Below are 12,478 nucleotides of genomic sequence, written 5' to 3' on the forward strand. Positions count from 1 at the left end.
TATGGTTAGCATGTGGGGTTTTTATAATAAAGATGAATTTCTGTGAATTTAGAAACATTATGACATATTTTTATTGTTGATTAAAGTATTTTATGTTTTTAGAATAAAGATAAATTTATGTTAATTTAAAAACATTATGACTTATTTTTATTGTTGATTAAAATATTTTATGTTTAAATTTAGCCTTTCTATAATACTGAAACTGAGAATCTTGGTTAAATAAATTGTAAAGGTAAGATAAATTAGTGAGAATGTTTTCTGTACAGTAAATTTTGTTGTTTATAATTCTTTCTAGTTGCTAATGTTTTTTTTAAAAATCGACATGTTACAGTTGAATATTATTATAATGTGATGAATGATGAATTGAAATTTAACACTGTTTAAACTGAGTAGAAATGTATATAAATAAAAAATAATCGTTTAAAATGAGTAGAAGATGTATATAAATAAAAATATAAGTGTATAAACATGCTATCATCTAAATATTATTCTTTTAAATATAAATTCAAATAAAAATTTATACTAAAATACAATTTAAACATAATTGCATTATAAAATATTAATATTGTTAAAAAAGTTTAATAATTATTTTTACACCAAAGTATAAATTTAATATTTTAAAAATAATTATATTTTACAAATCTAAATAAAAAATATAAATCAACAAAATCAAAGTTCTAAATAATTTTTTCACTATTAATTTTTTCTCATCATTAAGTCTATTTTTATCACTCAATTCTAAAAATATATTAAAATAAAAATAGATATAATAATAATCATACTTTTTTTTTTGTATCAATTACCAATAATATGTGAAAATTTTCGTAAAAGATTAACATTTTTGTTGTTGTTGAAATTTGGAGAAGTTTAAGTATCCCAAAGAAAGAGACACATGAATTTATGGAAGTTAGCATTTTTCTCAATCAATAAAAGTCAAACAATGATGCCAAACCTCTTTCTTTGTTCTGTCTTTTCAGTTTTTTCAAAAGAAAATTATGTTTTGACATTTTAAAAATTGTATACAATTTGATATAATAAAATGCAATGATCTTTATTATTTGCTGCAAGAACAATGCAGACAAAAATGGTGAATGAAAAATTTGGTTTGTGAAAACAGTGTGTGCCCTCACTCAGTTTTTATGTCTCTGCACACAATTAAATGTGGTATGTTTCAAGTTTCACAATCCTTGAAATTTCTAAAAGTGAATGAAACAGCTTTTCACTCCAACCTTGCTTAAGCAAATACCTACAAAACAGCAACTGATTAAAAGCTTTTTTCATGATTCAAAAAGACAGAACAAATAGACACCTTCAATGCTATTTCAAGGTGGTGTTAATGACATGTCAAAAATTTCAATAGAAGTTACAGACAGTTTTATCATCAAATCAAAAGTTCAAGATGCATTAAATAACACTATTGTATTTTTATGTTAATGCATTATTTTCATCATTTTTATGTTAATACATCCTACATTTACTTGTGTTATTGTATTAAGAGGAATGGGAGAATCAATTTTTTTTTAAGTTTGAACAATTAACTCTTTTTTTTTTACAGAAACAAATCCACTGTCTGTTTTACGTCAAGTAATACGTGGAGTAACTCCCGATATAGCAGTAAAAGCAAGACGCGTAGGTGAATCAACTCATTAAGTTTACGTTAAAATAGGATCCGCACAAAGAAAAACACTTATCATTCGTTGGTTATTGGGGGCATCCCGAAAACGTCCAGGTCGAAATATGACTTTCAAATTAAGTTCCGAATTAGTGGATGCTGCCAAAGGTAGTGGCGATGCCATACACAAAAAAGGAAGAGACAATTTTACTTTTTTCTTTTTTTTTCTTTCTTATTTTTTCGTTTTTACTCTTTATTTTCGACTGTATGTTAGGAAGACATCTTAAAAACACTTTATCCATACTCAATATCAACAATCAAGTTAACATTCAAATAATTATTTGATATTTAATATAATAAATATATAATAATAACATATTTTTATCTTAATTATTGTGATTATTTATACAATTATAATGAATCGTATTATTATCATCGTGATTAAAGACGTATTATTTAATTTTTTTAGAGTTGAGTTTATTAATTACATGTAAACCTTAATACATTTAGTGAAAATACCTATTTTTAAGCAAGCAAGATTTGTAATTTTGGGAAGAATTAGAGAGAAAGTGAGGAATTGTTAAAAGTTAGGAGTTGGTTTCTGGGGTCAGATATTGATGATTAAATAAATGTCCTTTGGCCATATGCTCACGGATCACAGAATCTTAATGTTTCTATGCTCTCTTTTCAACTTTTCTTCTGCACCATTCACACATCTGTCTCACTCACACACACACTTCATCTCCTGTTCATCTAATAACATAGCTTATAGCACTCTGTGACATCTCTTTTCACTGTTTCTTTTAACATTTTGCCCTCAACTTCCGCAGAGAACGTTAGTTATGTTATTGTTCGCAATTAATTTCCCCGTTCCCACCGACCCTTTCTCACACCTCACTTACCTAACAATATCGGGCATCATAGGTCCAATAAATACTTACTAGGATAAATTCGAAATGGTTCTGATACCATATTACAAAGTGGACTTTAAGCCAAACTCAATTCCATAAAACCGGCTCATAGCGTTGAGGTTTGCATCCATATACAATGAAATGCTCTAATCTCTAGTCGATATCAGATCTCCAATATTATAATCATAATAAAAAATTTATTAAATAAATTTTAATTTTTAAAAAATTAATATATTTTTCTTTTTAAAATTATGTTGAAATGGAACTGAATTAACAAAAAATATATAAATATTTTTTAAATTTGACACTTAACTGATATTATATCTTATAAATACCGTTATCTGAGATACACGTACAAGTCATTTATTTAAGAGAAGTGAATCTCATCAAACTTTTGACTATGAATCTCACACCAACAATTTTTCCAAAATCATTCACACAACTAGCTACCTTTAGAAGCTGAAATAAGGAAAAAAAAATGAATGAGAACTGAAAAAACTACCACTTTTCCAACACAATTTTGCTGCATTGTTACAGTGAAGTATATCTACTTTGATTCAAGTGTTGCACAAGTTTGTTTGTTTCCAAGAGGGTGAGATTGCAAATGTGCAATGTCTCCTTCACACTTGCCTCTTCGCTGGGAGAGCACCGGGGAACAGTGGTGGTACGCTTCTCCGATCGATTGCGCCGCCGCGAACGGCCACTACGATCTGGTGGTGGAGCTTCTCCACCTCGACAGCAACCTCCTCATTAAGCTCACTTCCCTCCGCAGAATTCGGCGCCTCGAAACAGTGTGGGACGACGAGGAGCACTTCGAGGACGTCGCGAAATGCCGCTCGCAGGTTGCCAGGAACCTCATGCTGGAATGCGAGACGGGAAGAGGAACCAACTCTCTCATTCGCGCCGGCTACGGCGGGTGGCTCCTCTACACCGCCGCCTCGGCCGGCGACGCGGATTTCGTCCGGGAACTGTTGGGGAGGAACCCTGCGCTTGTGTTCGGAGAAGGAGAATATGGAGTCACTGATATAATGTATGCTGCTGCGAGGAGCAATAACTGTGAGGTGTTTGAGGTTGTGCTTCGTTCTGCTCTCTCGCCGGCGCAGATGGAGGAGATTTGCCAGAGGGATATGATGAATAGGGCGGTTCATGCTGCTGCGAGAGGAGGGAACTGGGAGATGCTGAAACAGCTTGTGGGAGAGGGTTGTGGCGTTTTGGGGTTTAGAGATGCTCAAGGGTGCACTGTTTTGCATACTGCAGCTGCCAGAGGACAGGTTCAGGTGAGGATTTTGGTTACTCTACAAAACTTAGATACTATTAAGAAGTGAATTTTATGCCTAATTCAAACTCATAAAACTGACTTATACGATGTTCTAATCTCTAGTCTATGTGATTTTTAACGGATAGAGTTCCATAAACTTATTTGGCATTAATCAGAGTTAATGTTTCATCTTAATCAGTGTCGTCACATGTAACCTGAGTTCAAAGTTTAAATCTGATCGAAGAATGGTAATGATACTTTTGCTCTTTTAGGTGAATTCATCAAGCATTTTGCTCTTTTGCTTTAAGCTGATTCGCACTCCTCTGGACAAAACTTTGATGCAGATTTATAGATGTTTTTGATAAAGAGGAGAGTGAGAGATTTATTTTGGTAATTTGTTAAACAAATGTTGGTATAAATTAACTAAAAATGTTTATGGAACTGTGTCTTAATTTTACCTCTGTTTAACACCTGACACAAAAACAGTTGTATTGTATTGTAGTGTCAATCCTTTGTGAAGTTCTGCTATTTTTATTCACTTACCCTATTCGTATATAACACATATTTGATATAACACATGAAATATTGAAGTCTTGAAAAAAATACAATATAAGACATATAATATAGAAACATTAAAACATCATTCTTCAATCAACCTAACATAGAAAATTGGTCTCTTCATGGATGGTGAGAAATTGGTGTACTTCCTGCATTTTTCCATGATCCTTATTTTGATGATTTTAATGATGCAGGTGGTGAGAAATCTACTTGCATCATTTGATGTTGTAAACTTGACAGATGATCAAGGGAACACACCGTTACATGTAGCATCTTACGGGGGTCACTTACCTGTGGTGGAGATTCTGATTCTTGCATCCCCTTCATTAGCATTGTTAACCAACCACTATGGAGATACTTTTCTTCATATGGCAGTGGCTGGTTTCAGAAGTCCCGGTTTCCGAAGACTGGACAAACATGCTGAGCTCATGAAGCAATTGGTTTGTGGAAAGATTGTGAACTTACAGGACATTATCAATGTCAAGAACAATGATGGAAGAACGGTTCTTCATGTATCCGTGATTGATAATGTTCAGTGCGAGCTAGTGGAAATGTTGATGTCTGTGCCATCAATTGATCTGAACATTTGTGATGCTGATGGGATGACCCCTTTGGATCTTCTAAAACAAAGACCACAATCAGCATCTTCTGATATTTTGATCAAGATGATGATTTCCTCTGGAGGGGTATCTAATGGTGGAAATGCTATAGCAGGAAATGCCCTTTGCACTCATCACAAAGCACATGTCATTGGAGGCAGTCCTGGCACTTCATTCAGAATACCAGATGCAGAGATATTCTTGTACACTGGCAATGAGAATTCATCAGAGGCCAATTATGATGAAGCAAGTGTGGAATCATATTCCTCCTCAAACGAACCAAGCAATTCTGAATCCGATGATTCCCCAGATAACAAGAAGTCTAATTATTCTGCCAATTCTGCTGTAAAACGTTCAAAGTTTCATCTGGGGTGGCCTAAAAGAAAAGGGACAAAAGCAGCTGCATCAGAAGTAGAAAATGATGATTCTCTTGATCCTTTTAGTTCAAGTAGAAACTTGGAAGAGTTTTCAATTCCATTGCGGCAAAGATACTCACAATCACAACCATGCTCCCTTCCAAACAACAAAAGAACACAATCTATCAGGACTTCTCTTCCAAATCCATTCTCCAAAGTGAAATTCAGTGCTGGCCTGATGCAAGGTGTAATGCAGGTAAAGCCACATTTTGCTCATAGTCCTTTCCAAGAATTATCTGTGGCTTCTCTTTCTTCCATCAAGAAACAAAAGGGTACTTCTTGCTCTAATCCACCATCAGATGATGAGGAACTTCTGTTGAACTACAAACATTGTTCCTTCAATAAAAAATTGATGAATAGGTATTTTTCTTTTGGGGCACAAGGCCTGGCTGTTGACAATTCCAATAGCTGTGCAAAGTCAAACAGGAGTTACAAGCATTTGAGTTCCACAGTTGCCTAAGCATTATGATCAATTAATTTGGTCAGAAGATGAAAATAAAATGTTACTATTGATCTTTTTAATGACAAGTTTGTAAAAATTACTGCAAAATGCACACAGGTGGTGATGATATCTGCAGTGTTTAGCCTGCAGTAGAAAAATAACCACCACATTCAAATTCCAGCAGCAATGCTTGAAGCTTGTTTTGCTTCTTTTTGGACACATGTTATATATTTTTACTGCAAATTTATCGCAATCTACGTTGTACTCTTTTCAAGGTGTAACATGTTCAGATTGCACTATTGACAATGAAACAGAAGTATAAAAATGAATAATATCCTTATAATTTCCTCCTTAATCTGCCAAAGTGCTAATTCTCAAAGATTCATTCAATAATGCTCTAATAATGAGAATGTACAAATTCAAAAGTTAACAACTTAGATTTACGCCTCAGTGTTAATTAAATTATGTTAACTTGTCCTTTTTTTAGTGTAAGTTATGTTAATTCAAACTTGAAAATAATAATAGTTTTTTCAGAGTATTTAGTTTCTTACTGGTACTTAAACTTAACAATAGTTTTTTTTTTACAGTAGTTCCACATGCAGCAAACAGAATAGTTCAAGGGAAATTATGTTTGAAAAAGTTGCTTTATAATTTAGTAGTATTTTATATTTTACAATAGTAAAACATACCATCTTGATTTATTTCAATATCATTTTAAAATATTTAACAAGAAATATAAAATACAAATGAATAGATAACACAGGTAGTCCTTACATCATTTAACAAATAAAAAAATAGCAAGGTTTTAAATTATGTATTATGCATTTATTTGTTATTGATTTACTGAAAAATGTTGTTTCAAATTGGAAGATACTGTGGAATTTATGAAAAAATTATATTTTGTGAACAGTGTGCTGTATATTTTTTTCATAGTACTTTGTATAACAACAATTATTTAATGATTCATAAGTAAATATAGGATTATGTACCGACCCATCTGGAGAATTAGTTTTATTGGTATTATTTGGAATCACCAAAATTAGAAGTTATTGTGTTCTTGAACAATGATACACGTATTAAACTCCTTTATATTTAAATACATTATTATTTTATTCTAAAAAAAGTTATAGAGAGATTATTTTTACCATTGGTAGCCTTAAACAAACTTTATTACCAGCAAAATGAAACAGCACTTCAAAGTAACATAACCTAAGAGTTTAGTAAAACTCCAACCTCATTGTTTCTAACTATGGCTGTGTTGTGTTGTTTCAGTTTGTACAAAACGGTCTTCGCTGTACCATTGCCTATATAACCTAATGCAATGTGATTGGCAAAGAAACAAATCAAAAAACCAAGTGAGAGAGGTTGGAAAAATGAGCCATTCCGAAGAAAACAGTGTTGATGTTGATGTTGTTGCTGCTAGACAGAAGAAAATTGATGATTGGCTTCCAGTGACTGCTTCAAGAAATGGGAAATGGTGGTATTCAACTTTTCATAATCTCACAGCCATGGTTGGTGCAGGTGTTCTCACCCTTCCCTATGCCATGTCAAATATGGGCTGGTAAATATACATCCATACTCCAACCATGTCAAATCATGACATATAATAAATAGCATGCAAAGAACAAATAGACAAAAAAAAAATGGTAGTTTTACATTAAATATATATATATATATATATATATATATATTTGGATTTTTTAAGATATGGTGAAGAGCACATGTCGACAAATTAAAGTATTTCATAGTATATAAGTGGATGCAAACTTTAACTCATAAACTGATTTTATGAAATTAAGTTAGACTTGAAGTTAATTTCTTAATTTTTAATTTTTAATTCTTAATAGGGTATTTCTTCCTACACCCCTACCAGGTAAAAACTCATTCCAAAATATTCTTTCTAGAATACATTTTTTTAATTTTCTGAATGATAAATCTAGATTTCATAAAATGTGTTATGAAAAGTATGTTTCAGAAATATTCTAAAAATATAATCCATAAGTCATTTTTAAAAGGGGTAAAATGGTCTTTTGTGAAGATGATGGGGTGCAGGAAGAAACACTCTTCTTAATTTAGTATCAGAGTCATTAAAAGCTTAATGAGTGTTTACTCGCTATCGGGACCGTTATCGAATCAACCATCAATATATTGTACAACGCTGGTGTAAACCTTAAAGTACATTTCTTAATTTTTATAAGACACTTGGGTTTGTAGCACAAGAAATAAATAGCCCCAGAAAATGTCATTATGCAGCATTGCTTAATACTTATTGAGATCAGATGTAGCAGTAATTTCTCCTAACCTTCTATGATTGTAACTGAACATGTTTGTGTTTATAACAATTTCTGTCGTATGAGAAACAACAGGGGTCCTGGTGCTACTGTGCTGTTCTTGTCATGGATCATCACCCTCTACACCCTGTGGCAAATGGTGGAGATGCACGAAATGGTGCCTGGGAAGAGATTCGACAGGTACCATGAGTTGGGTCAGCATGCCTTTGGAGAGAAGTTGGGTCTGTGGGTTGTGGTTCCTCAACAGGTCATTGTTGAAGTTGGAACATGCATCGTGTATACAGTGACTGGGGGCAAGTCATTGAAGAAATTTCATGATACCATTTGCCCTGATTGCAAAGATATCAGAACCTCTTATTGGATTGTTATATTTGCTTCTGTCAACTTGGTTCTTGCACAATTCCCCAACTTCAACTCCATCTCTGTTATCTCTTTTGGTGCAGCTGCCATGTCTCTCATGTAATTCAACTCTTCCTTTCTCTTTGCATCCATTTACTCCTACAACTAAATCTAGACTCAGTTTTTTAATCACTTTCTACCTTTCTCTAGTTAAGATTAGAGTATCACTTCAATCATCTGCATGATAATAAGGATTTACATTCAAGATACTCCAATTATCATATATGAGAAGAAAAGAAAATCAGTAGATAGAAACTAATTTTAAAGATAAAATTACTTAGTTGTTATATTAACAAAAAATTAGATACTATTTTAGAACTAAAAAAATTATTAGTATCTAAATTAGTTTATATTATTGATAAATAATTTATGAATTTGTATCTAATTAGATACAAAAGTTTTAGATAACAACTTTAGAATCTAAATAGTCAGTAACTAAAACTTAAGTAATTAATTAAATACCAATTTAAAAACTATTTATCAATAATAAAAACTAATTTAAATATCAGTGATTATCTAATTTAATCACTATAAAAACTATTATTTTTTTATTGTCTCTAAAATTGAATTTTATTTAATAATTTTTTAGTATTTTAAGATGTTATTTAATCAGAATTCGAGTGTATAGTTTCTTTACAATGATTTTGACATGATCCCTTTAGGTAATTTAGCTTTTAATACAATATCAAGTCAGTTCCCTAACTCCGGTAGGTCTATTTTTATAAAGGATAATGATATATTAACAAATTATATTTTTAATACAATTCTATTACAACTTCTAATTCTATTATTTTAATATTTTTTCATATAATTTAATTTCAAACTTACATTTTATTATATATATTTATTTATAAAGTATATAACTCTAAGAATTTATATATTTATTTATAAATTCACCACATTAAGAACGGTATATAACTCTAAGGATTTATGGATTCATATTCAGAAAAGGAACTAGATATGATAATTTTTTATGTTTGATACCATAATGGAGATTTACATTGAAATCGACATAGGCTATGAATGATGGGTGAATAACACTAAAATTGTATTGAAATTTTGTCCATAGTATAATGCTGCTGATGCAGAGTTCTTGAATTTAAACAGGTACTCAACCATCTCTTGGTGTGCTGCTATAAACAAGGGCACTGAACCTGATGTGAGTTATGGGCTCAAAGCCACCAATTCCACTGATGCAGTGTTCAACTTTCTCTCTGCCTTGGGAGATGTAGCATTTGCCTATGCAGGCCACAATGTGGTTTTGGAAATTCAAGCAACCATGCCTTCAACCCCAGAGATGCCTTCCAAGAAACCCATGTGGAGAGGTGTTATTTTGGCATACATTGGAGTTGCATTCTGCTACTTACCTGTTGCTTTCATTGGCTACTATATCTTTGGAAACTCAGTTGATGATAACATTCTCATCACACTACAACGCCCCTCTTGGCTCATTGCCACAGCTAACTTTTTTTGTCTTTCTCCATGTTGTTGGAGGCTACCAAGTGAGCTTCAATTTCATTCATTGTTGCATTTTCTTTTTTTAACAAAGAATAAGTAAAATAAAATGAGACACTTCAGGTATTCCAACCTCTTATACAAATAATCCTAACATAAGCTTCTTATTCTCCAACCAACTGGAGATCCAATCGATATTACAACATATCAGTCACTTTAACATATCATAGCAAGATACAAGAACACATCAATCCTTCGAAGGAATACATTCTCTGGACAAGACACAAAAGTCCAACAACTAAACTCATTCTTTGTCACCAAACAGAAGTAAACCAAACACACAAACGCCAAACCCATCAAACTCATCATGCGATGAGGATATACAAGCCAAAAAACTTGCACAAAACATACCATGTCTTCTAAATCTGGACAAATCGTTAAACAATAATCATTAAACATCAGTCTTTCAAATATCTCATATAACATAAAAGTTCTAAACATTCTAGTAGGATAAATCAATTAATATTTCCTTTACCAATTCAATACCAATATCTTCAAACCGACCCTGTCAGAAAAAACAAAAACAAAAAAAACCTGCACAAAACACACAACAACAGTCAAACTTAAAAAAAAAGTTAAACATAAATCACCAACCATAATATCTTCTTAATATGTTTTATTATCCAATGTTGATCTCATTATGAGCATTATTATTTTCTAAGTAACTGTTACGCAAACATGCAACAGGTGTTTGCTATGCCAGTGTTTGATATGATCGAAACCTACATGGTTACCAAGTTGAATTTTTCACCTTCTACTGTTCTACGAGTGACAACTAGAAGCATATATGTTGGTATGTGATGAGTGATTACTCGTAGTGGCTAGATCATTGCTTAGATAATTGTTTGATATTTATCTTGTTGATGTTGTTTTTTCAGCACTCACTATGCTAATTGCCATATGTATACCATTCTTTGGCTCTCTGCTTGGATTTCTTGGAGGCTTGGCCTCTGCCCCAACTTCATATTTTGTAAGTAAAAATCACAATTTTTTTTTTATTTTTCAACAAAATATTACGTGAACTAAAAATAATAAATTTTCATTAATATATAAATGAATATAAATCTTATTTTATAACCCGTCGATTTTATAATATATTGACTTTGATTTAAAGTTCACATCTTATGTTATAAAAATCATTTATAATTTATTATCATGAGTTTGTTTGAAATATCCAGTTATCCTAAAATTATATAGTTATATATACGAGTTTATTCACAATCCTATATCAATTATAAATAAATGTATTTTATAATATATTAATAAAATAAAAACTTTTCATAATATATATTAATAAAGACCTCATCTTATATAATTTTATTAGATTAAATTAAACTTAAAATTTATTTTTTAAAATTCAATTATTATACATGTTTAATTGTGTCTATTTTTATCCTACTTGTAGTTGCCCTGTATCATATGGCTCAGGCTCATGAGGCCCAAGAGATATGGCTTGTCTTGGACAATCAACTGGGTATGTTAACTGCATTTATTCTATGAGTAATGATATATTAATAATCATAAAATTATAATTAAAAAAAATTTAAAATGTAATAATTTTAAAATTGTATTAATCAAATTGCATTTCAACTTGTAATTGTTAAATTAACATTTTTCTTATTCTATTTTCATAACTGCTCATGATTTAACTAAATTTTTTCTCCACCCATTGAATTTCAGATCTGCATTTTTCTTGGGGTATTGTTGATGATACTATCTCCTATTGCTGCTATGAGAAATATCATCATGTCAGCCAAAGACTACAAGTTCTTCTCATAAACTATTGATGCAACCACTTATGGATGAAACTAAATGAGAAGACAGCATTACGCACGTGCACTATACATAGAATTTATATCTACTGTACCCTAACCTCGTATATATGTATAAATTATTTTTAATTTTAATGGAAAAAATTAATTTATATTCCACTTTATTATTCTCCTTAAAAACAAATGTGGTGAAATTTATCTACAAAGAACCTAAGTCAACGACTGAGATACACTTCTCCTGCATATCACTCCTAAATATAATAAAGGAGTTGTGATTTAAAATTAGTGATTAATTAAGTAACAAATAATTATTTTTTTTACGTTTAAATGTGATCATAATAAATAATATTTTTTGGCTTCTGGATAATTAATTTATTCTTAAACAAGATTGGAACTAAGAGAATGATTGTCCTCCTTCTCAGTCGATTTATCTTTCCTCCTTTTTATTCAAATGATCTCTTCGCATTTTTCTTGCTTCTCTGCTACTCGTTCATGAACTTCGAACTCAAATGATATTTGCAAAACACACTATGACGCTTAAGTAAGATTTCGGTGTTCGGTACTCAGTACTCTTAGTAATGAATGATGACGCACCTGATTCTTACAATCTGTGCTTATTTATATGATTATAATGAACCATTTATTATTGAGTCAGATTAAAGATTTGGATCGTAATTAAGAACGTACTACCTAGTATTTGATCAT

General features: G+C 31.3%; 2 protein-coding genes across 2 annotated transcripts; both read left to right on the forward strand.

The window, feature by feature from the left end:
• Positions 1-2,888: 2,888 nt before the first annotated feature.
• On the forward strand, positions 2,889-6,070 carry LOC137815225 (uncharacterized). The gene is made up of 2 exons (XM_068618319.1): positions 2,889-3,800; positions 4,534-6,070. Exons 1-2 carry the CDS (start codon positions 3,135-3,137, stop codon positions 5,812-5,814), a joined length of 1,947 nt encoding a protein of 648 aa, XP_068474420.1. The 5' UTR covers positions 2,889-3,134; the 3' UTR covers positions 5,815-6,070.
• A 1,099-nt stretch (positions 6,071-7,169) lies between these two features.
• On the forward strand, positions 7,170-11,780 carry LOC137816269 (lysine histidine transporter 2). Its single transcript, XM_068619347.1, is given in 8 exon segments — positions 7,170-7,357; positions 8,163-8,546; positions 9,594-9,951; positions 9,953-9,988; positions 10,689-10,794; positions 10,880-10,971; positions 11,407-11,475; positions 11,682-11,780. Coding segments are annotated over 8 exon segments (1,332 nt in total).
• Positions 11,781-12,478: the final 698 nt, after the last annotated feature.

This window comes from Phaseolus vulgaris, chromosome 1 (genome assembly GCF_000499845.2).
Source record: "Phaseolus vulgaris cultivar G19833 chromosome 1, P. vulgaris v2.0, whole genome shotgun sequence".
NCBI classification, from domain to species: domain Eukaryota; kingdom Viridiplantae; phylum Streptophyta; class Magnoliopsida; order Fabales; family Fabaceae; genus Phaseolus; species Phaseolus vulgaris.

What these genes read in the sequence shown, in the direction of transcription:
- LOC137815225 (XM_068618319.1), top strand. Translation starts at nt 3,135, where the DNA reads ATGTCTCCTTCACACTTGCCTCTTCGCTGGGAGAGCACCGGGGAACAG. An exon ending in CTGCCAGAGGACAGGTTCAG is followed by an intron (nt 3,801 to 4,533) that starts GTGAGGATTTTG and finishes TTAATGATGCAG; the next exon opens with GTGGTGAGAAATCTACTTGC.